This window comes from Panthera leo, chromosome B1, assembly GCF_018350215.1.
Source record: "Panthera leo isolate Ple1 chromosome B1, P.leo_Ple1_pat1.1, whole genome shotgun sequence".
NCBI classification, from domain to species: Eukaryota; Metazoa; Chordata; class Mammalia; order Carnivora; family Felidae; genus Panthera; species Panthera leo.
The window spans coordinates 6,957,736-6,982,763 of NC_056682.1; the positions used below are offsets into that span (position 1 = coordinate 6,957,736).

Consider the following 25,028-nt stretch of genomic DNA (forward strand, 5'->3'; position numbering starts at 1 on the left):
TAAATGTTTATTCTTGAGAGAGAGAGAGAGAGAGAGAGCACATGTGCATGCATGAACAGAGGAGGGTCAGAGAGAGAGGGAGACAGAATCTGAAGCAGGTTCTAGGCTCTGAGCTGACAGCACAGAGCCTGACACGGGGCTCGAACCCACCAACTGTGAGATCATGACCTGAGCTGAAGTTGGACGCTCAACCCACTGAGCTACCCAGGCGCCCCGGCTGGAACACCTTTTAGCAGCTCAGTGAGCAGCTGGTGGAGGAAGCAGCTGAAATCAGCTGCAGAAAAATTAGACACTTTGCAAAATTCCTTCTGTGACCCTGAGATCTTTGCTTTTGGGGCTGATGGTAATGGTAAACTGAGGTTTGCTTCTGCCCTGATTTGCCAAAATTTGGAGTCCCCGCTTTCGGGCAGAGAAAGATACAGTTCACAGGCTGTTTTCATCACAGATTTACAGCACACCCTTCCAGAACAGAAGAAACAAATCCCCTCAGCTCTGCTCTGGAGAGTTTTCTTACCTATTCGATGAAGGCCTGCTTCCTGCAGAGATGCAAATAAGAGAGCAAAATAAAACACGATGTCCTGGGACAAGACAATTTGTAAAAAGCTGTAAAATAAGAAATAAAAATGTGTTTTTAAAAAAAGTGTTCTGGTGCTGCTACATACCTTTATGGTTAATCGGCTGAATTTTTTGATCTGAAAGCTACGTAAGAGACGAGCGGGCAGATAAAGCTGTCTGTTGTAATCAGAGGAACTTGCTCAGGTCCTGGGCTTTTCCCCAAAATTCTTTCCCACGGTCTCAGATAAAACTAACTGCCTTTCAGAACCTAAATGTACTTAGATCTCTTCCCCCTTTCCTTCCTTTTTTCTCCCTTTCCTTGCAAAATTAACCGTAGTGTGTATATGGTCTCCCTCTTTGCTTCTCAACTTACAGAAATGTCCTCTGCCATCCTCATGCCGCTGGGATTTCTCATAATAAGGAGCCAGTGACCTCTCAGACACGTCCTGACCACTGTCCTCTTAGTAAAGATTCCAGGGCCAACCCCAGTGACCCACGGCCAGTATTTATTCAATCTGGGTTCTTTCACAAACATTTCACAATGAGGTCTGTCTCCTTCATTTCTGTCTCCTCTGCCCATGAGGACCTAAGCGTTCGGCTATTTTCTTTCTCTTCCTCCCTGGCTCTCCTTTGTTCCCTCTTTGCTGGGCTTGCACGCACCCTGGTTTCATCCACCTTGTTATACGTTCTCTCTAAATAACCCCACATGCTCCCGTGGTTCAAGGTCTCACCTACTGCCACGGCACCGTCTGCTTACCAGCATTTCCGGGCTCCAAGCCCCTCTTCTGTGTTGCACTCTAGGGCAGTGTGTGGACACCCTGCACGCTGCATCTGCCAGACCCTGTGGCCAGCTGGCTTCCTGTCAGTGCATTGGCAGTAGACGGGAAATGAAGGCGAAAGGTGAAGACACCTGCTTCCATTTGCTGCTCCAGCCACCGGCACCCCAACAGCAGCAGATGGTTGGCTCCAGGTGCCCGCTTCTTTTGGCTTTCTCAGCAGCCCGACAAGATCTCTCGAAAGAACCAGCAGCACCCAGCGTCTGTCCCCTTGGTAGTTAAGAGGGCCAGTTGAGCCACGACCGGCTTTGCCGTGTACCCTGGCTCTCCACGCCCGTTTGGCTACTTCTCCTTCTCAGAAGTGTGAACCCTGGCTGCAGGTTGCCTCCACCCTGTTTGTCTGAGCCCCAATCACGGAGCCCTCCTTCCTCAAGTCTTAAGCCACACCCACGTGCTGCTCCCCACTTAAGAGGTCTGAGCACCAGCTCAGATGTAGGTGTCCCGTACTCACACATCCGGTCTCCAGCTGTAGGCTGCTTACCGCAGGTTTCCAGCTCCTGCCCCTTATAACCCCTTTCCCTTCTGCTCTTCTGGGCCTGTAGTTGTTAATCTCCGTGACTTTTCAGCCACCCACCACCTGTGTAACCAATTTCCTGCATTAAATTTCCTGTTTTAAATATCCAGTATGATTTCTGTTGTCCCGAATGGGCCTTGTCTGACAAAAATCCTACACTATATTTCAAACTCTAACATCTTGCTAAAGTTTTTTAGGGCATTGGTCTTCCCCAACTGGATTTCTGGTAGGCACCCCAAAGGAACTTGTTTTCGTTGCAATTTATCACTTTCTTTCCAAAACTGATCTTCATTCACTATTCTAGATCTTGGTAAATATTGTTACCATCTACCCAGACACTCGGGCTAAAAACAGCTTCCTCAGGAGCACTTAGGTTCCCTCACAAATCACCCAATTTACTCATTACATAAATCTACATAGATTACTCACAAATATGTGCAAATGTGTTGTGACACTTCTTCACCCCCGTCTTTTCACTGGCATTGTTCTCAGTTACCTAGAATTTGGGGATTGGGTTTTGCACGGGATGAGGAGTAGTTCCATGTTTCCTGCTGCATATGTGTGCATGCATGCAGACATGTGCACACGCATACCCCAGCTGTGTCATTCAACCATAAAACTAAGTGTAAGTGTCACACTCGAATTGTGAGAGCATGAAAATATTACAGCTAGAAGTGCCCTTGGAGATAATATAAGTCGATGTTTCCAGAACCACACTGATTCTAGTTACCTAGAATATTTTTGAATATTCAGAGGTCTGTCCTCACTTTAATGCTTTCATATTGGGAACTCTTAATTTTTTCTTTAATGTTTACTTACTTTTGAGAGAGAGAGAGAGAGGGTGAGGGACAGAGAGGGAGACACAGAATCCAAAGCAGGCTCTAGGCTCTGAGCTGTCAGCACAGAGCCCAAAGCAGGGCTCGAACTCACAAACTGTGACATCATGACCTGAGCTGAAGTCGGACGCTTAACTGACTGAGCCACCCAGGTGCCCCCATATTGGGAACCCTTAAGCTAAGAATTTGAATTTTTAAAATCACTTTTCCAATCAAGTCTGCTATGTAGTGAAGTTTGGCAACTACACATCATTGACCAGAGGAGCATCCAAGATTCAAAGATGACCCTTGTTCTGTGTCCCACACCTCTAGTTAGAAACCAAGATGGAGTTTCAAAACTCAAATCCAGAAGCCTTGCCTTCAGGTCCAGTGGTATTTCACTGTGATGCACTTTTTGAAAAGGAGATATTGAGAGGAACTAAACAAAATCTTCACCTCCTTGCTCAACTAGGGGAACAGATGGTCAGACTTTAATGGGAAGATGAATATATGTCCAGCAAAGTAACATACAACATGGCAGTTTCCGTGCCTCATGGGAGGCCTGAGGGGAGCTCAGGGTAGGATGATTGAGTATGACCTGAGTTAGTGGAGTCTGGAACAAGTTCACAGGCAAAATACCCTGTCGTCACTATTCAGACCAATTGCTTCGTCAATCTAGCCTAAATCACTATGACTGAACTGAAGGACTTTTGTTCCATTCTATTGCCAATGTATTGGTAGCTTATGTTCCCATTTGGCATTTTTTTTCCCCATTCAATAATTCCCATTTTCATCATTCTGGGTAACTGAGCATCCAAAATAACAAGGACCCTCTGTCCTCCTCTGAAGGCCATTCTGCTCTCAAGGGACACCTATGTCCCTAGGTATCCTCATGGAAGTATTGAAATGTCCTCATTATCCAAACTGATCTGTCCTACTGGTCCTAGTGAGCTGCTGACTGAAATGAAGCCATTTTCCACTGTATGGACACCTTCACCCATGAGGACTACTGTCATTTTCTTATGCCATTCTCTTCTTTTTCCAACCAAGTCTCCCCACGGATCAAACAACTTAGGTAAGACCTGATAAGTTTGAGAATCTGAGTGCTTGAGAGAATCCTGCACACAGGACAAAAGCCCCACTACCTACACACAGAGCACACCGAGAAGGGGCCCCATGGGAAAGTGGATATCTGAGAGAACCGTGGTCGTCTCACCTCTGAATAACCTCTTCTGATTGTGTGCACCACATCCTAGGTTGTGTAAAGACCGACTTAGAAATGAAGAGTGGTCAAAGGCTTTCCCGGTGTCTAGAACCATCTGTGCCTCATCACTGAAACTGAACAGGGTCTGAGTAACAGAAAATGGGGCATTTTCCTAATCATTTTTTGTCTCCAAGCCTCCTCTGCTTGTGTTCTCCAAGAGTTAGGGATTCTAAGATAGTGGCATGACAGAGCCATGATAAAGCTCTTGGATGCAGGCAAAGGGGAGTGATAGGGACCTGCTTGTAAGGATAACTGAGTCTAAGAAAACTAGCTCCATACTGCTGATCGTTTGGGCTCCACTCTGTCCCTAGAGCTTTATTCCACCCTTGGCTCTCCTTGTTCCCTTTCAACCCTGGTCTCTTTGAACAGAACCTGCACACGGAGATTCCAGCTGACTCCCAAACAGAGTGTACCCTTCTACATTCAGGGTAGAAACAGGGACTAGAGATCTTAACCATCCTGCCCAGACATGCCTTACCGCAGCCTGCGCCAGCTTTTGGCCAAGGAAATGACCAAAAGCATAAAAGAGAAGAGCCAGTACCTAAAACTCCTGGCCAAGTATATTCAAGGAGAAATAAGCAATATTACTACACTTGAAGTAGGATATTTATTTGTTTGTTTTGAAGAACAGGAACCTTAGGATTTGCTGAAGGGTAGGGAGTGGACACAGAGGTAACAATAGTGCCTAATTACTAAGGGCAGTAAATCCAAATGGGAGTGGGGGGAGGGGAGGATAAGGATGAAGAGGGGGCTGGTGCTGGTGATGTTTATTATGTACCGGGCATTGAGAACATATGGACAAATGAGGTACAGTCTCTGTTCTCAAGGATCCTACCAGATCTTCAATGACACAACTCTGACAAATCACTTCTCTATTTTCTCCATTTATCATTTCACTCTGCAAAGTCATTGGACTTATAAAGGGCTAAGGCCAACTGTGAACACTGCAGGGAAGTGTTTTCATCAGATGAGACAAAGGAGTGTGTAAGAAACAGATCCCTTAATAGACAGGGGTGTCCCCAGTGAGATGCCACTCTGAAACCATCAAAATGGCTCATTTTGGACTTTAGGCCTCCAAACCTGTAAAAAAAGAAATACATTTCTGTTGTTTTCAGACATTAAGGTGATGGTAATTCGTGACAGCGACAATAGGGAACCAACACAACGTGGGAACAGGAGACTCAGGAGAGCACTCCTGTGGGAATCCCAGGAAGAGAATGAAGGGCCCCCTCAACATGGCAGTGAGCAACACGCACAGCTGGCAACAACGTTGATTGGGACACCTCAGACATCTCTAGGAGACAGTTCTACAAGATGATGAGATTGATAGACATACCTGATCAGAATAAACTTTTAAAGACGAGGTTCAGGCAATGGGCAGAAAGTTTAGGATTGAATTAGAAAGGAGTACATCTAAAATCAGATACGTGAAAAACGAGACGATAATGAGCCCTGGGGAGAATATAAAGTTGGGCAGGAAAGGAATTCCGTAGCACTTTCTGAACAGTGTGACGATCATCATAAAGTAAGCACTGACTACTGATGTGCCAGAACTCTGAGGGTGTAAGGACAGGGGCAGGGCTGTCCTTGTGTACCCTGAGAGTCAGGACTGACTGGCCCTGTGCAAGGATCTCAGGTTTCCTCCCCACCTACCTCTATCTTCTCTTTTCATCTACTCCAGGCTCCTGCTCCATATTCTCACATTGGACTGGGTCTGGTGTTCCCTCTGAACCTTTTCCTGGAAACCCTCTCCACATAGCAAGCTGGGGCAATTTCCAGGCATCTTTGGTCCACTAGAACCACCACAAAGTTTTCTAAGAATATTTGGGAGCCCAGGGATCACTCTTGTCTTCCTGAAAACGATTAAGAGTTTCCCACTGCTGAAGTATTCTCAGAATTGTCTACTTCAGTTCAGACCCTGCGAAATGACAGTGCTAAAACTCGAGATGCAACCAGGGTTCCCATGACCTGGCGGAGGCTCTAATAAAATTTACGAGCCCCCCCTCCCCCCACCGATTTCCCAAAGCCCCAGATAAGTCTTGTGATGAGCTAGAAGACATAGGGATTTTGTTCTTGGATGGCCAGAGTCATCAAAATGTTTTCTAGGTCTACTTGGGGGCCAAGGAACAGCTCTTGCCTTCCTGGAGAGGTTGGAGAAAGAGTTGATGCTTGCCTGAGTATCCTTAGAATTTTCTACCTCAACTCAGAGTCAGGGAACCACCACTGGGCAATCTCAGCCAACCTGAGCCCCTGAAAATGTTTGAAGCCCCCTCATTGATTTAAGTTTTTGAGTGATGGGGGGTTCATGGGGTCTGGAGCTGACAGCCAAAAAAGAACTCTTGAAGACATCTTTGGTGCAAAAAGGTGATTTTATTAAACATGGGGACAAGACTCACGGGCAGGAAGAGCCGCATGGGGTCGTGATGGGTAACCCATTATACATCCTCAGGTTGGGAGGGGGTCAGGGATAGAGTAAGTCTGTAAGGTATTTTGGAAGCAAAGTTTCCAGGGCCTTGAGGGGCTAGCTGGTTCTAGGGAAATGTCACTTACTACCATTTATTAAAACCTCACTCATGAGACCCTCCAGATGTCTACAGGGGGGCCAATAAGCTTGGAGTCTGATTGCCAGCATATATCTTGGAGCAGTTGAGATAAAGGAAGTAGACTTACAGGATCTTTGAGATTGGGATAATGTTAAGCTAAGCTTCTCTTTTGCCCCAGCAAAGTGCCATCATCAAGGCAGCTGAGCTCCTAGAGGGAGGTAACTCTGCCAGTTTCAAGGACTTGTCAATGGGCTGTAGGCAGTAAGGAAATTTAATTTTTCATTTGCCTTAGTTTCCCACATTACCATTGCAAACACTCAAACCCTTTCCTTTTGTTCTTGGGTAGCTGGGAATGTCCCAGGAATATTACACAGATCCTGCCTGGGGTCGGGGTGGGGGGTGCTAGCTTGTGCTTTGCCCCTCAGCCTGCCTCATGCTCCCTCATTATTTGCTCCAGAAAAAGGCTGGTGCAGCACTGGAAGGCACAGGCTGGTGACTGCCCCCCCTACTCCAGAAACTTCAGCACTTTCTAGGTCCTCCCAAAAGCAGTGTAAGGCTCCCATGCTGGCCTTTGTCACCCTCTGCTGGTTGGTTGACAGAGGCTCGCATTCCAACAGCCCAGAGCCTTGATATGCAAATAAAGTTACCTGGACCTCCAGGGGTTTGATGGAAGAGGTGATAGTGATGAGGTTTTGGGGGTGATGGGAGGGTGTTTGTGGGGTTCAGAGCTGATGGCAATTAAAGAATTCATGAAGAAACCTTTGGTGCAAAATGTGATTTTATTAAAGCACAGAGACAGGCCCCATGGGCAGAAAGAGCCGCCCTGGGGTCATGAAGAGTGGCTCCTTAGGTACTATGAAGTTGGGAAGGTAAAGTCAAAAGGAGGCCTTCAGTGAGACTTTGATGGACAAGAACTCCTAGGATAACAGAGGCCTTGCTAGTATCCAGCTAAGGTTGTCTTCTCTCTAGTAAGGCATTAACATCAGGCCAGTAGGGTGTTCCTGGAGAAATGTTCTACTCTTTATTTGTCTCAAGTATTTGTCAGTGGGCTGCGGGTTATGAGGACATTTAACTTTACCTGCCATTTCCTTCTTGCCTTTGTTCCCCATATCGCTATGGAGGGGTGATGTTGTAATTTACCAAGACATTTGTAAACTGGTAGACACTCAGGTCGTGTATGACTGTGATCACTCTCAGTTAGCCACTTGTTTTCTTCCCTTCCCTTTGTCCCTGGGCAGCCAGGAGTGCCTGAGGAATGTCACACACATCCCATCTAGGGTAGGGGGGGTTGCTAACTTTTGCTCCCCCCTCAGCTTGCCTGATGGTCCGTCATCATTTCCGCCCTGAACAATTTTGACCCTTAAATCTTTAAGGTTGCTGAAGGTGGAAGGTCTCATCTTCTGTAGCTTCTTCTTGCTGACTAGGGCTGTAGAGTTGTCCTTACCTACGGGTCAATACTGATCAGCTGGGGAACATATAGCGGCGTTACAAAAAGTGGAGGCAGCTGAATCCAACGTGGACAACATACATGATCCTCCTCGAATAGAAAGGATCATCCGTTGGCTTGAAGTTATAGTAGTGATATAGTTTTGCACCAGGCAGAGAGACATGGGAGAAAACAGCAAAGCATAATTAGCATAACTAGAAAGAAGCCCTAATAAAAGTCTTTGGTAGTTGACAAAAGCCTCCACTCAAGAGTTTAACCAATCACTAAAAGAAAGAGAGGGATTGTTTAAAGCACCAATTTGAGTATTCATGTCGGTTAGAAATCCAGAAATACTTTCATGGTAATCTGGAATGTATGCACAGCATTGTTTTTATGAGAGCACAAATGCCACCTTGTGCAGCAGCCAAAACATCTAATGCCATTCTATTTTGTAGAACTGTTTTGCACATCTGTGCGACTTCAGTGTTGAGTAAGGAGATGCTATTTTGTGAGTCACTGAGTGCCCTTATGATGTATTTGTTAAGGGCTTTCACATGCCAAATTACACTTTTTAACCCCATGGATGAGCAAAAATGGATGCCAAACGATCATATCGTGTCTATGTTTGTTTTACATTTGGGAAGTTAGCTGGGGCAGTGATTGTTTTAATAATGCATCCATGAATCCAGGCAAATCCTAAGGGGCAGTGACCTACCTATCCCAGAGAAAGCCAGGGCCATAGGTTAGTTTCACATATCCAGTGGGTTCCGTTTGGGGCTAGCCATCTGATTCCAGGTTGCTTTATTCAATCAGTAGCAAGCCAGTCGGTAGCCTGAAGTACGCCTGTTTGGGAGCACGTTTCTATAGCTACCCTGGATATTGTATCATATGTATGTCTGGGTATCATTATGTATGATTTCTTTGTTTCCAGCATAAAATTGCCTTTTTGACTGAGCCGACCAATGGTGGGTGTGAACCATAAATATGCATCCCCAATTTGATACATCCCATCCTCAGTACAGTGATAAGTAGGGTTTTGTAACTTAGGCACTCATTGGCAGGTATTAACTTGTGGATTTGTAAAATCAGTTCTTAACAGTTTGAGGGTATGAAAAAGTCCAGTTATGTCCTGGTAAATGCCAAGTCTTATTGATCATGGGCCAAGAAGAAACATTTTGATCAGTGATAGACTTATCCCCAAACATGTTATCTTTATATATTATTTTTGACATATAAGTACCTAGAGGTTGCCAATCAGTACCTTGTAAAGGGGAAACGCACCAGGATAATTCAGATGTGCTTGACATGGGTGAAACTGCACATCTCCAGCAAGCTGTCTGATTTTATAGTTTGGCATAATGCTGTGTCCATTATAGAAAGGAATTGTTAGTATAAATTGGAGGAAGGAGAATGAAAAAGAAAGATACCACCATCATAAGAGAAGTATGACACTCACAAGAATGAGAAGGCACATTTGTCTGCTAGTTGATTTTTTGTGAAGGTGGTACAGGTTTTATTTTAGACATAGGAACCCATGAAGAACGCCTCTCTATCTTTACCGCAATGGGAGTATTTAATACGACCTGGTAGGGACCCTTCCATTTTGGAGTTAGTTCCATTCTGTATTAGAATGTCATTCTTTTAAATAAACGAAGTCTTTGGGTTTTTATGGAGTGGGTTTCTAGGAACTGTCAGTTCAGGTTTAGGGAGGATATGGTTTGCATATTTAGAGATTTATGAATTAACCTAGCCTCAAGTGAATGATTTAATAAAGCACTATAGTCTTTATCTATTGATAGGTCTACAGTGAGAAAAGTTTTTTTATATACAATTGTTGGGGGAATCCATCCCCTTTCCAGTTGTTTAAGTAATATACCCATGGGGTCCTGTTACTATCCCCACAGAATAACCAGCAAGAAGATTGTCTATACCTATGCTATTTGTGACAATTTTTCTGAAGTTTACCTCAAGTTGTCTAGTTTAGGCAAACAACATTTAAAGACAATCAGAACTAGAATTTAACATCCATAAAGATGCAATTATTGAGGCAGTCTTTTTCTACCTAAGAACCCTCATCTCCAGAGATAACCAAATTAAGGCTAATTCGCTTGTTAAACAAGTTCAGTTTAATAAATTTGGCCTAATTATTTACATAAGTTCAGCAAGAACAGCGATTGGTCATATAGATATTTTAAAATTTGCTTTGTTGGAACTTTTTATAAGGAATCTCTAGACTGAACTATTAGAAGTTCTCCAGGACAGAAGCCAAGCCAAGTAGTTGCCATAAGGCATGCCCGCAATGCCTCTTGATTTGGGCAAATTCCTCTTTTCAAGGTCCCCAAGATAGGCTGAGGTTCCTGCACTTGCCAGGAATTGACATTCTTTACTCAGCCGGTAAGGCTGCTGGGAACTCTGTAAGCAAGCTATCAGGCCAACATTTCTGAGGGGCTATATGGCTCCATGTTTCATAAGGTCAGTATCAGTTCTTTAGAGCTGTATAGTCATATCTGAGTCTATGCATGTAGCTTTCAAACATGGCATTCCAGTCAAAGCCTTGGTAAAATAACTAGTATTTCTAATGGTGTCCTGTTACAAGAGGAACAGATTCTTATTGAACTTAGGCAAATAAGTATGATTGTCATGGAAGAAAGAACACTCATTGAGTTTGTGGATTTCAGAGGGTTCAGGTAGAGAGAAAAGTTAGATGCTTTAGTTTGTTGACAAATGAATACTTTATCCTATTTCTGTATACCATGGGTACCTTAAAAGAAAGTTTCCTTAATCCAGAAGAGCAAACATTAGAGAACTAGCAATACTTCAAAACAAGAGCTGCAAAACTAAGACCATCTTCTTCAGTTCGTTTAGTCCCATGTTACTAATTCTTGTTCAGTTTCAACGCAACTGTTTACTTCTGGAAATTCTCACCCATTTTAGTTTTAGTATTTTAAAGATGTTAAATACCTGTCTTTGTCCTAAAAGGCCTTCTTATAAATCTTGAAGGTGATTTTGTAAGAGCATCAGAATAATTATAAATGACAAAATCTCAGAAATGGAGATGGTTAACAATCTGATGAGAGTTCATTATGTTGCAATCGATAAGGAAATTCGGTTATTTCTGTGACACATAACACTTCAATAATCAGAATATCAAGTGAAGACCTTATTACCAAAGCATATTAAAACTTTAGGAATTGCATTTAAATCTGAGCAGTTACAGCATTTGCCCAAGCAATACCAGTATGTGTTTGACAGTGTTTCCAGAGTAACTTAGCATACCAAAAAAGGCCTAATTGGTCAAAGACTTCATTTACATTGTGAATCCTGGGAAATTTGTTAAACCTTAGAAAGTTATAAAACACATCCTAAAAAGGATCATAGATCATTATACATCTTAAAACTTTAAATTATTTATTTAACCAAGATGGAAAAAAAATCTCAAAAGCAAATATGTAGGGTTATACAGTTGTTAGCAAAACTTAGTTCCTTTACCATTGAGGAATTTTAACTAAGCAATAAAAGACCTGATAAAAAGGAAACATAAAGCTTTGGTGTTCCTGGCAGACAAAAAAGAAAAAAAAAACTTTGTTTCAATTATTCGTATCAAGAGCAGATCAACAGTCCAAGAAAACTTTGTATTTTGAACAGAGAGAAAAGCAGATCTTATACCAGTGTACTTTTAAAACCCATTCATTGCAACCTTCGTCCATCCTGGCCACACATAAAACTCCTTTCCAAAGATTTTCAGTCATGAACCTTCTACAACTTTCTTTTGCCTTCAGATTTTGTCCCAAGCTATTTTTCTTCAAACAACCAGTCTGATTTAGGACAAAATTACTTTCTTTTACCTTCAACAAAAATGTACTTCCATTCCTTATATCTTTCTTACACATCTCCTACTTTTTTACATACAGAGCTGTTTCCCTTATTTCCATCAGTCTTAGCTACATTTAGCAGAATTTTAACTCTTAGACACCCGAGTCTCCAGTGAAAGCATAGTAGTAACCAATTGTGAACTGTTACTAGAATTCTTTAGATGGCAAACTTATGAATCATTTAAGCACACAGCATGTTTACTAACAGAACCAAATAGTCCTAGTTTCTCGTCAGTAAGTCAAAAGCACAAACCTACATTCAGTAATTAATGTTTTAGCATTCCATTCTGTTTGGAAAAGACCCATATGTCCAATGAATTTAATCCTAATTTATCAACCAAACAAAACTTTAAAGTTTCAGGTTACCAAAGACTTTGAAAGCTATCTTAACAATTACCCATGAAAAGTTTGAGACAGACAAAATTAACCATTATTTTAATGTTTATTTATTTATTTTTGAGACAGAGAGAGATGTTATGCCCAGAATTTGTGATCCCCAAAGACCACCAGGGAGCCGAGTCTGATGCAAAAGCAAAAGAGCCTTTATTCCAGCTAGCTCGAGCTCAATCCCCTACCTGCACTGACGCAGCAGTGAGATACCGGGAAGAGAGAGCGAGTTTCAAAAGGACAAAGGTTTTATTGGGGCCTAGGGGCAGTTGGTGAGGTAATGGCTATGGCCTCAGCCGATTGGCTGGGGAAGGGTCCGAGTCCTGTTAGGCAGGTGAGGGGGGGGGTTACTCAAGGGGAGGAAGTGTGGTCAAGTTGAAGGACACAGAAGAAGATGGAGTCCGCTGGCGTAGGCCCGCCCTTTCAAGAGATGGAGCATGAGTGGGGGAGGGGCAGAGAGAGAGGGAGACACAAAATCTGAAGCAGGCTCCAGGCTCTGAGCTGTCAGCACAGAGCCCAACGTGGAGCTCAACCCCACGAACCATGAGATCCTGACCTGAGCTGAGGTTGGACATTCAACAGACTGAGGCACCCAGTCCCCCCTCCATTTTCCAAATTGAAATCAAATTTAGTTAACATTGAGTGCAGTCTTGGTTTCAGGGGTGGAATTTAGGGCTTCGTCCCTTACATGTAACACCCACTGCCAACACCCACAGGGGCCCTCCATAACGCCTGTTGCAAATGCAGCCCACCCACTCCTCCCCTCTAGCAACCCTCACTTTCTTCTCTACACTTAAGGGTTCTCCTGGGGCACGTAGGTGTCTCAGCCAGTTAGGACTCTGATGTCAGTCAGCTCATGATCTCAGGGTTTGAGAGTTCAAGCCCCATGTCCGGTGCTGTGATGACAGCTCAGAGCCTGGAGCCTGCTCTGGATTCTGTGTCTCCCCCTCTCTCTGCCACTCCCCTGGTCATGCTCTGTATCTCTCTCTCTCTCTCTCTCTCTCTCTCTCTCTCTCTCTCTCTCTCCCTCTCTCTCTCTCTTTCAAATACACAGAAAACAAATTTTTTTGAAGAGTGATTGCCTCCCTCTGTGATTTTATCTTATTTTATTTATTCTTCCCTTGCCCTATGTTCTTCTGTTTTGTTTTTTATTCCACATACAAGTGATTACATGGCACTTTCTCACTGAAAGAGCTCAACAGGGCTAACTGGATGTTAGATCTCAAAAGACATTAACACGTGAAATCTATTTTTCCTGTGGATTTGATTCTAAATTGGGCAGAATCATGGGTAGAATGCAAACAGTGTATGTTCATCTGAGCCACGAAGGGAAGCCACAGAAAATAACCATGCTAGGTCATCCTGTAGAAATTTTGGGATCCAACTTTCTCTTCCTGGATTAAAATCTGTATATCACACACGCAACCACACACATGCACACACACACACACACACACACACACACACACACACACACAATATTTGATCTGGATCTCATGATGGCCTCCATAAGCATCCATTCAGCTCCCCAGATGACTAGGACCAGCTCTTCCTGGGTGGCCTTGTGTCACGTGCTCCACCCACACCTGAGGAAGTCCACACCCCTGGCTTTGTAATCCGTGGGGGAGGTCATAAGAGGGAGTCTTGCACGCTGCTTTATGACCAGCAGGGGGCGCCAATGGCCAGTACAGGCATTGCCTAGACTTCCAGGAGGACCTGGCATTGGGCACTTGCTCAGGGTGGCAGGTCTGAGTCTCTATGCCTTGCACGGCAGCCTGAGCATTTTGTGGGGGCATAAAGGCGACCATGAACATTTACAGAAGTTCTGGTGGGTCTAGGATTCCCTCACTGTGACTCTTAATTTTGGCCATGCTGGACCCTGGACTCTGAGCTAAAATAGACAACCTTGCGCTGCTCAGGCCACTGGTGATTATATGTTTTCCAGACATTCCAGGAACTTTTATTTCAAAATATAAATCCAGTTAAGTCAAGATGTTAAATTTTTTAAAATGTTGACAATTAGCAAATGAGATTGCATATGGGAAAACCAGTAGGTGGCCTCACATGGGGTGATGTTGGAGCAATTCTGGCAATAGGAACAGTGTTATTTGGTCTTGACAAATCCTGCCACTTAAACTGGATTTCTCAAGGAAATCTTAATTCACAGATTTCACCCTGCAATTCATAATGGTATTAATGAGGCTCCAAGGAAGGCAGTATGACTGTTTTCACCTGTTCATGTGAGAGCACAGGCATCCTTAAAAGTGCACCTGAAAATGGCGAACACTTCATCTTTCATTAGTTTAAATTGAAATCATGTATTTCCTACACAGTAGATCCTGGACATGGCTCCAATCCATAGGTGAAGCAAAATATTCTGAAGGAGAAACCAAAAATGGGTAAAAGAATAAGGTATATTCTATGTTCACAATGAAGATAATCTGTCAAAGAGTCCAGGCTACAAAGATGATGAGAAACATGAACTTAAAATATATGTAGAATATACTTAGAAAACTAAGCATTTATGGATGTCACCCACCTGCATCTCAAAGGCATTTGAATGCATACATCATGCACAAAGTATGGCAAATAACAGATACAATTTCAATAACAGAAATACACTCCATAGATAGATAATAAAGACCCGATGAAGACAGTAGAGATACATGATAGAAACACAGATAGATGACACATAGACATGACAGGGAAACAGGTGGTAGAATGGTTCTTTTGAGACAACTCTCCATCCTGACTACCCACTGGGAAGATTCTGGGCCATTCTGAGATTTGGAAACCAAGAGAAGCTGGGGTTTCATTCAAGTATGAAGGCTGGCTCACTCAAGCCCCGGGAAGAACCCACATGTCAGTACCAAAGCATTCAGACAGGAGCAAAAGTCTAGTCCTCAGAGATGGGTCAGCTTTGTGCTCCAGGAAGGCCTGGAATGGACTGGCTGAGGTCACTACATGGAGGAGAGCAATCTGTGACCTCATTCTAATAATGCCAGAGATAATACTGTCTAAAACTCCATTGAAAACCCAACAATTTTATAGGAAAAGGTGAAAACCCAATGGAATATATAATCATTGAAAAAACAGGTCCAAGCTTGGTGCATGCCAATGGATATTTTAAGAAAAGTGAAAGGTATGCTTCTCTTCTGGCCCCCACTAACCACCCCCCCCCTCAAGAATCTGGTCTATTCTACTTGGGGAGTGGTCCTGAGAGTGACTGGTGCCAGGCTGGTACGATGAAGGGATGGGCTGTTTGTGAGGTGAGACCAACTGGGAGTTGAGAGGATGAGGATTGGGAAGGGTGTGGTGATGGGTGGGGCAGGGGTAAGAATGCTGCCAGTAAGGGTGGGGCAGTGGTCCCATGCCATTGAGTGAGGCCAGGCTGAGGCCCAGGGAAGCTGTGGGCAGGGCTGGATGGCACCAGGCTGGGAGAGGGCCATGCCTTGAGGGCAATGGACAGAGGCCACAGGAGCAGCCTCCTGGAGAAGATAGGAAAGACCAAATGAAAAGTGCACACGACGTCCAATACACGCCAATCTTCAAGGAGGGAAACCATCCAGACTGCCGACGGCATTGTACTTGGAGGCCCTCCCCTAGTCCAGTGAGAATTCTTGATGCCTCTCAATGCATCTGTTTGTGATGGATGATATCAGATAACCTATTAATATCATCTAACACAGTTTCTGTGCACGTCATAAAGTCAAAAAATCTTTGGCATAGTAGTTGAACCTCCATGATGTATTACCGAAGATATTAGGCATTTCATACATAGAACCCCCAGAGAAGACTTACAACATTGATAATATTATCCACAGTTAAATGCGTTGCAAAAGGGGAGTGAGGTTAACAATGTAAAACAGCAACCGCATGACCTGAATAAAATGAATATTAGAAAAAGAGCCCGATTTTTATGGTTTTGTCAGAAGGAATGAGACAGTAATGGGGCAGTGGGCAGGGCCTGAGTCAGGGGCCGGGGAAAGGGAACAGCCTCTGACTCAAGTCACACAGAGTCTGCGTGGATGGAGTTTTGGGTGGGGCTCACCCTGTGACTCCTGTACTTCCCTCCTGGTTTAAGTGACATTGGATGGCCAACAGCTAGTTGCTCTGCCTTCTGGCTGCACAGATCTGCAGAGAGAGAGAGGGGAGCATTCCCCAAAGAATGCTCTTTAGGGCGAAGGAGCAGGTGTGTGCTCTTCCTAAGGGAGGATTCCTCTCTGCAGACCTATGGGATTTCCCTCCGTCCTCCTCAGAGTTTGTCCTGAGGGAGAGAAGAAAGATAGCCTGTTCCTAAGGTGATATTTTGACCAGCACCTGCCCAGCCTGTCAAATATTGCTGTGTCACAAAATCCTATGGAGGGCAGTAAATCACAAGCCAGGCCTCCAAAAGGCAGCCAATATGTGCATCTCTTGTCATAGGGTTCTGGCATATGCATACATGAAGCCTCACCAACGGATCCCATTATGGGCCAAAGACAGACTGAGCCTGCCCAGTGCATATTGGAGGTACACAGGATCACATGGAAATATTTTTATAGTTTATTTATTTTATCTTCAAGGAGACCTGGTTAGGGGGGGAAGGGTGGGGGAGGGGCAGAGCGGGAAGGAGAGAGAGAGAATCCCAAGCAGGCTCTGCCCTGACAGGGCAGAGCCAGACACCGGGCTTGAATTCATGAGCTCTGAGATCATGACCTGAAATCAGGAGTTGGATGCTTAACCGACTGAGCTACCCAGGTGCCCAATCACACAAAAATGATTCTAATAAGCATGTGTTTACACACTACAGCTGGGTTTGCCTGAGGTTCTGAAAGTCGAAGCAGACCTAGGTCCTATCAAGCTCCTCTTTCCTGACAGTTAATTAAGCTTTGACAAAGTAAATAATTAAAAGTAATCTTCAAAGCTGAGAAAGAAACTAATGCACCTTATGTCCTATTTGGAAAATGTTTATTAAATGTGAAAAAAAGGAAACATAGCTTCATGATAACATTTCATAACGAAAATGAAGAAAGCGGGTAATATATTCCCCAGTACAATTGGCACAAAACTACCATCACACAGTCTACCGAATTAATCCCTTCTTCGAATTTGCAAAGGAAACAGTTGGATCCTTTATTCAGAATCCCCAAATTGTACATTTGCAAAACAAATGCATTTAATTTCATAGGTTATATTTACATTGAGGCTTACAACTTATTATTATAATTTCACTAAATTTCTTAAATATGTATTTACATAAAATAAACTTTACATCCACGTTGATAAGTATCATGTGAAAAATAACATATATTACCTAAAGAAAAAGTGTGTTCTGTGTTGGGGCAAGGGGTGTATGTATACACACGACACAAGCGTGACATCCAAGTATGACCAGGGCTCCAATTTTGTACATCGAGCCCAACAGGGGAATTGCTGATGCACCATATGCCATACGTGAAACCTATTTTCAATTAAACAGTCATCTCTGCAGGGTCACTGAGTTGGAGGTCAAGATTCCAAGGCCATGAGGTGTCTCACTGCCAATCGCACTCATCTGAGGATGATGAAAGCTGCAGGTGATCAAAGAGGACACTCAATGGGATGCACACACAGCCTCCTTCAGACTGTGTGTGACGGGAGGGACCTGACCAGTGGGGGCTGGCATCTCGGGAGGTGCCAGACAGGGAGCTGCTATGAACCTGGAGCTCCAGCTGCCTTCATCCAGGCGGCTGAAGACCATTCCCATGGGCTGGCTGGGTGTCTGTGGACAGGGCGGACACGGGGCCATGGTGCACACCTGGAGAGTGTCCAAGTGATGTTGGGGGCGGGGAGGCTGGAGGCTCATGCTTTGCACCAAGGCAGGTGTCTTCCTGAGCACGTGGGCTGCCCCCTTGAGACCACATGCACTTCTCCTTTCAGGATGACACAGACTCTGGTGAAACCCCACACAGGGGCGTCCTGTGGTCTTGTGGGGTTGATGAAAGGGGGTCCATCGTGGTTTCTTTTGAGGGTTCTGGCACGTGTCTTTGGGGAGCAGGGTCCATCTCTTGCCTGGTGTCTGGATGTGGGGCTGGGGACTCGGAGCCAAACGGGTTGGAGGAGGATCAGAGCTCACCTCAAGATGCTTGGCTGGTGCCTGGGCATGGCCAGTGCCCTGCACCCTGGAAACAGTCTGGAGACCTTCAAGGGAGGCACATCGGGGCCGGTGTTGTCTCAGCTGGACACCGAGGCCAGGATTCCGGGCAGAGCGTTGGTGTGCCAGGGCAGGCAGGGCAGGTGGGGCAGGTGTCCCCACTTGCTTCGGCAAGGGGTCCCCACTTCCTTCCTGTCGGCCAGCAGGTGGGAAGGTGCTTGCCACAAGTCTCCCGAGAGGAGCAGCCGACGGGGACAGCTGTGTCGTGTCAGGTGTCCCGCTAGGAGGCTCAGCCGGGACCTGCGGCTCCAGCACGGACACCCTCTTGGTGGTGTACACGGGCATCGGCCTGTGCGGATGCTGTGGGAACACACAACACACAGACAACGGCCATTAGTCTTTCCTCCCCACCAAGGACACATGCACGACAAGCACAGCAAAGAAACAGACAGAAATGCCAAGACCTCAGTCCATTGCAAACAACTGGGAGAGACAGGAAAGGATTCTACTGACAGAGGATGAGGGCCTCAAGCTCAGTGCCAATTAGGAAGAAACACTGGGCAGTAGCCTCTTCATGCTTTGATTCCACCGGAGCAACAGACCAGAAAGGTTATGCATCGTGCCTGCCTCCCGAAGTGGACAAGCACGTCCATTCAGGCTTCTAGGGAAAGTACAGGCGTCCTGCAGGTGGAGGTTTGCGGTGGGGGCTACTGAGTTCCATGGCCAACTTGGGAGTATGTGTCACAAAGAAAGATGCGTGGTCTTCCAGAGAGGCATCTGGGTGTTGCAAGAGTTTCCTGATATAGTGTTCTCACCCCCCTCCCCCACTAGCCACACTGTTAGCACACATATAGGGGATCCTGCAAAAGCATGGACACCCAGGGGAACTGGGAGAAAAGGACTCCCAGAGAAATCACCTTGGTCGATGTTGAAACCCCTCTGCTCCCAGGAGGGCAATGAAGCCCAACCCTGTCCCGGGGAAAGAAGAAGAGCAGGAACAGGGGACACTCACCCTCTCATAGTCACAGGGTTCTGTGGATTCCCTCCAGCTTCACTGCTGCCTTCCTGGGCGTCTCCTGGGGAATCTCTGGAGCAGCGCCTTCCTCTGCTGACCTTCTCGCCTGCACGACAAAACTTGGGAAGTAGAAGGAGCTGCATTGCCTGTCTTCCACATTCTCCTTGGTTCCAGATTCTCCCTCAGCTTCCTGGAGTCCCTGGCCTGGGGGGCCCAGAGCCCATCCCAGTGTCTCATGGTGCACCAGCTGCTTGATGCTTTGTACCCAAAGGCTCTGCAGTTCTTACACTTTACCTATGTGAGGGAAGGTGGAGAGACTCAGTGAATGAGCAGGAACTAAAATCCAAGTGTAAAGAACATGAGAAGTGTGGGGGATAAGCTTAGGAATCCCCTGGGCTTACACCAATGGGTTAACAATGCATAAAGAAATTCAAAGCAATAGAATGCTCACCCAAACACCCGAGTTTGGGTAAACCAGATTGGCACCCCAAGAATAGGGAGGTGCAAAGGCACCCAAAATAGAAAGTGGGTGCAGAGTCCCCAGAATTGAGAGGGAGAGACAAAGGCCCAAATTAGGAACAGGTGCAAAGGCTCCCAATACAAAATTATATGAGGTAAGCAAGATCAGGGATGCAGGGCAAAAATGCCCCCCAATTAGTTCTATAGCAGAAAAGCTGCTTTCACAGGAGGAAAGGGCAAATTTAGGTAAACTAGTGAATTGGACTATGGATGCTGCACTGTAGGCCAAGCAGCCTGGAGAGGAGATGGTTAAGAAAAAAAAAAAAGGTGCCTTGTTAACCCTGAGGCTATTCTCCCTGTCTGTCTCATCCCCCTAAGCTGGAAAAGATAACAGGCACAGTGCCTCCTGTCTGCCCTTAACAATTGTCTGCCTATCTGCCCGGGGCCAGGATTTTGTTTAATACTGACCCAAACCCCAAACACTGTATATCTTCAAAACCCCCATTTTCCCTCACATCCCCAAGTTAATGTTCACAGTTTCTTGGTCTCTTTGTGCATGCCCATCACGTTTGTAAGCCTTCTGATCTTAATAAATGAGGGGCAAGAACCCTGATTTGGGGCTCTTATCTTTGCCCGGAGGTTAGCCGTCTCTTTCTTTAATCCTGTGTCCCCTTTTTCCTGGACAAAAGAGAACTTTAGACTTACACTCTATGACAGAGAAGGACATATTCTGGGAGTGGGAGATGGGTTCTGGACAGGGTACATCATATACGACTCGTGAGCTCCAGGATATTTAATATGTCTGAACCTCTGTGGGAGGAGGGACCACAGCAGGGATTGGAGATTTCAGATGGAATAGAAATGAGCCACATGGAAAGATTTGGACAAACACCAGCCTAGACCTGACCTATGTACAAGTAAGTTTGATCCGAAGATCTGAAGGTCCTAATGAGCCTGCTGGGGAGATTCCAAGGCAGACCATCCTTGGCTAGGAAAGGATAACTGACAGAAGGACACAGAGTTTGTCATGTGCAATCCCCATCTCCAGAATAGTGACTCCCCCCCCCCCCCACTGCTTCACCACACCTCCAAGGATCCACTTACCCTAGGATCTTCCTCCACTGGCCTGGGAGTCCTGCACACCATGGATACCCTGTGTTGCCTCTTCATTTTGGGGCATTCAAGGGTCTGTAAAATTCCTGCTTGGTATGACCTCCTGCCATCTGCCCCACTCCTTGGAGGGTCAGGTCAGCCCTCCGTGGATAGGGATTTTTGGATTTCCTGAGTCAAAAGAGAAAGGAGAGTCATATTCACATAGATACTTGACTCTTTCATGTACCCCCTCTCCCAACAAGCATGAGGGGGTGTCATGACCTCCAGGTCAAATACAGTCTTCACCCTGCATGACCTCTCCTTCTTGCATGTTCTACACAGTCTCCTGAGGACCCATCCCCAGCAGGAAAGCCTTAGGAAAGGCAGGGGAGGTGGTCTTGAATGACTCATTGGAGAGACTTTCGTGAAGTCTCTCAGCTGTACTCTGGTATGAAAACCACAGGAAATACTGCCCTGACTTACACGAGAAATACTGCCCCAACATACACAAGTATGCTTGACTCTCAAAAAATGGAACTGCCCATTTGACATAAAAGGAAGCCATTTTCAAACACAAAATCAATTCCAAAAACCTAGTATCCCTTCTGCTAGATTGGAATCTTTCAAAGTGAATATCTGAACTCTTTTATTTATGGTTTCTTTCCAGATCCCCACTCTGAATTTCCTTGTAAACCATGGGAAATGAATATCAAAACTCCGGTGAACTCGGAGTGAATTTTTTAGGCTTTCAGACCCCATGGCGAAATGGAGCAGGATGCTGTCACTGCTCCCGCATGCCCCCACAGCAATCAGACTCTGAGGTTCAGTTCCTTTGGAATCTGAACCTCATGTCCTCGGGAACATTGAGAGCCATCCCTTTCCTCAGTCTCTGCCCTCAGAATACTCTTCAACAGTAAAGAGTCCTTCACTTGGTGAGTAGAGACACATCACAACCTCCATTTCCTCCCTGTCCTATTTCTCTGCCAGCTTGTGTGAGGCCCAAATCGTCCCAACCCACCTGAAATGCAAATATGCTCCTCCTGTGTGTCAGGAGACACCCAGAATGGCATGTGGCAGGCGGACTCCAGTGGAGGAGACTCAGCATCCGGTGTGCCCGAGGGCCGGTCAGTGAGGGACACTTCCTTCCTTCCCAGACTGTTATACTTGGCCAAGGTCATGTGACCTCTTAGGCACTTTAATCCCATCTATCCTATCACCTTGCTGCTCCTCAATTCTAGACCCCAGGAAGTCATCACTAGCTATTAGACACTAGGTACTAGATACTAGATATTACACACTAGGAACTAATAGGAATTCATAGGAACAAATGTGCTTTAAAAATAAACAGTGAGTAAGGAATTCATTGATGGGAACTTGAATGTCAGGCATTTTCTCACGAACTTCAGGTGCTTAGCCTTTTTTCTACTCTTCAGGCCTGACTGGCCACTCCCTACATCCCTTTCAGCTCTGATTGGCCCCCAATTCTCCTCTGTGTAATGGAGGGGAGAAATCCTCCAAATACCCAGCATAATCCTCCAAATCTCTCCAATATCATTATAGAAAGCCAGCCTTAAAGCTCAAGAATCTCCAGGCCAAGCTGAACGCCATATCCTGTGAATACAGCCAGATGAATGGTCCCTCCACATATCCAGATCACACCCACCTACAACACACAAAATATGGCCCACAAGGGACTGTGAGTGAGTGAGTGAGTGAGTAGTGAGTGAGGGCGGGTGAGTGTGCACGTGGGCAGGCGTGTATCTCAAAGCCTGTAGTGGGATCCCTGCACTGCTTCCTGAGACCTCTGTCCCTTCTTGTTCTTCCTCTTGGTAGCTCTGGCTCTGCCTGGGAGACAAGGGACTTGGTTACTGGCCGTTGCCCTCTGAGGTGGGATGTCCCTGGCTGAACTGTTGAGCCGGTAGATGTTTGGTTCACGGTGATCCTTTCCCATCTCGTCTCTGTATTTGGACTGGTGAATTAGGACTGCGTCGGGGGGAAGGGCAAATTCTAATTTCCTGAGGTTGAATTCAGACTTGGGACGGTGGCTTTCTTGGAGGAATCTCCACTGGTCTAACGTGATTGCTGGCGGTGGTGTCTCTTCCACGTGATCCTCCAATTGTGGCACCTCGATGTCGGGGTCGGTTTCGGGCCCCCCTTGGGCCGCAGCCGTGCCTGCGTGGTCAGCCTGGAGGGATGTGGATTCCCCAGCACCTGGCTCACTCCCACGGTCTCTTTCCAATTCACTCTTCTGGATGTAAAAGAGCACATAGGCATGTTGGCTCAGGGCAGACGTCGCATCACTGGCGGTCACCTTCGCATCATCCATTTTGTACCACTGGCCGTTCCCAGCTTTGATGTAACAGAAGTAATGTCCGCTGTGACAATTCCAGCCCGCGTGCACCAGCACGGCATAGAGCACATAAGTCAGCGACCCCCCGTTCTGCCCAGACACGTATCGTCGCATGTCAAGGCGCTCAGGATATTGCACTTCCTTAGCCAGTTTGCTGCCCGTGAAATGGCAGAATCGTTTCAATACCAGCATCAGGACCTTGGAGCAAGTGTGCAAAGTCAACGTCTTGGAAGCAGGTACCTTGTCGAGACAAGTACTACAACGATAGGCATTTTCACCGTCCAACTGTTCGGGCTTCACCAAGTGTTGCAAAGCTTGGCTCACACTCTGAGCCGCCCTGATATCCAGGCTAATGTCCAGGTAAGGGTCCAAAGTGCTGGAGACACCCTGGCAGTGGAGACACTGGATTTGAGACCTCCAGTACCCGCCAAAGATTTGCCGGATGAGGGTGGCGTCCTGAGCCTGAGGCTCTGAAGGCTTGTCCTCACGCAAACACGCTTGCTGCATAGCATCCAGAGTGAACATCAGAAACTCATGGGCATCCTCCTGCCTGTGTGTGTGGAAGGCAGCGAGCAGTTTGGGCGGAGGCCGGATCACATCTCCCGGACGGCAGAGGGCCCGGGTCACGTGAGCCTGCAGAGCACACAGCACGCAGAATGGCTGCCTCCCACAGCTTCGGGAGTGCTCCTGGGACAGCATGTAGCCGGCGAGGGGTGGTGTGTACGTCAGACACTGCAGCGCCGCATTCGCATAGCACGTGTTCCCCAGGTTCTGCAGGCCAGCCCCAACCACAGAAGGTCTCCTCCAACTCACGGGTTTCTTTGCGGGGGGCAGACCTATTGACGCGGGAGCCCAACCGTTCGGCAGGTCGCAGGGTGTGTGCGATGACGGTGACGGCTTCTCAGGCAGAGTGGGTCCTCCGTGGCCTTCAGCACCACCCGTATTTGACCCGCAAGGTTTGAGGTTTGGAAAGACATGGAACTGAGACTCCTCTCGGCAGTGGGAAGAGGGCGTCTCCATGTCTCCTGAAACGTGGAGCCTCACGTTGCAGAGCGATGCTTCTCTCAGGAGGCCAGTCTCAGAATGATAGCTGTGGCCCTCTCCTCAGCCCTCGTAAAGCTCGCCCCACCCACCCGACTAGGACCACGTCATCCAATCAGCCACCAGCTGGAGTTGGATGAAGGGTCTTAGGGTGTGGTCATTCTTCTGCAGACAGACGAGTTAGCCCAGCCTTCCTCCTGCCCCTCCCTCCTCAAGAGGCACACACACATTTCACCACTTTCTCCACCTCCCTCATTTCCATTGCTCCCTTTCTGGAAAGACTGACTTGAGCATTTCCATGAGGTTTCCATGGAAGAGGTAGTCTCCATGTCTCCAGAAACAGCTTTTACAAGATCTCCCATGTGGAGCCTCACGTTGCACAGTGATGGTTCTATAAAGAGGCCAGTCTCAGGGGCGCCTGGGTGGCTCAGTCAGTTGAGCTTCTGGCTCCATCTCAGGTCATGATCTCACCGTCTGTGAGTTCAAGCCCCTCGTCAAGCTCTGTGCTGACAGCTTGGAGCTTGGAGCCTGCTTTGGATTCTGTGTCTCCCTCTCTCTTTCTTTGACCCTCCCCTGTTCATGCTCTGTGTCTCTCTGTCTCAAAAATAAACATTAAAAAATTTTTTTAAAAAAGAGGCCAGTCTCTGAATGATAGCTGTGGCCCTCTTTTCAGCCCTTTACAGCCTGCCCCACCCAGTCGACTAGGAACAGGTCATCCAATTAGCTACAAACTTGAGATTCATT

The 25,028-nt window shown here is 46.3% G+C and overlaps 1 protein-coding gene across 1 annotated transcript; it reads right to left on the reverse strand.

Moving 5' to 3' along the window:
• Window positions 1-22,644: 22,644 nt before the first annotated feature.
• Window positions 22,645-24,478, reverse strand: LOC122216832 (ubiquitin carboxyl-terminal hydrolase 17-like protein 6). Its single transcript, XM_042933826.1, has one exon. It carries the CDS (start codon window positions 24,261-24,263, stop codon window positions 22,656-22,658), a length of 1,608 nt encoding a protein of 535 aa, XP_042789760.1. The 5' UTR covers window positions 24,264-24,478; the 3' UTR covers window positions 22,645-22,655.
• Window positions 24,479-25,028: the final 550 nt, after the last annotated feature.

Excerpts from the sequence above, each read along its gene's own strand:
- LOC122216832 (XM_042933826.1), bottom strand. The coding sequence starts at position 24,263 with ATGGAGACGCCCTCTTCCCACTGCCGAGAGGAGTCTCAGTTCCATGTC.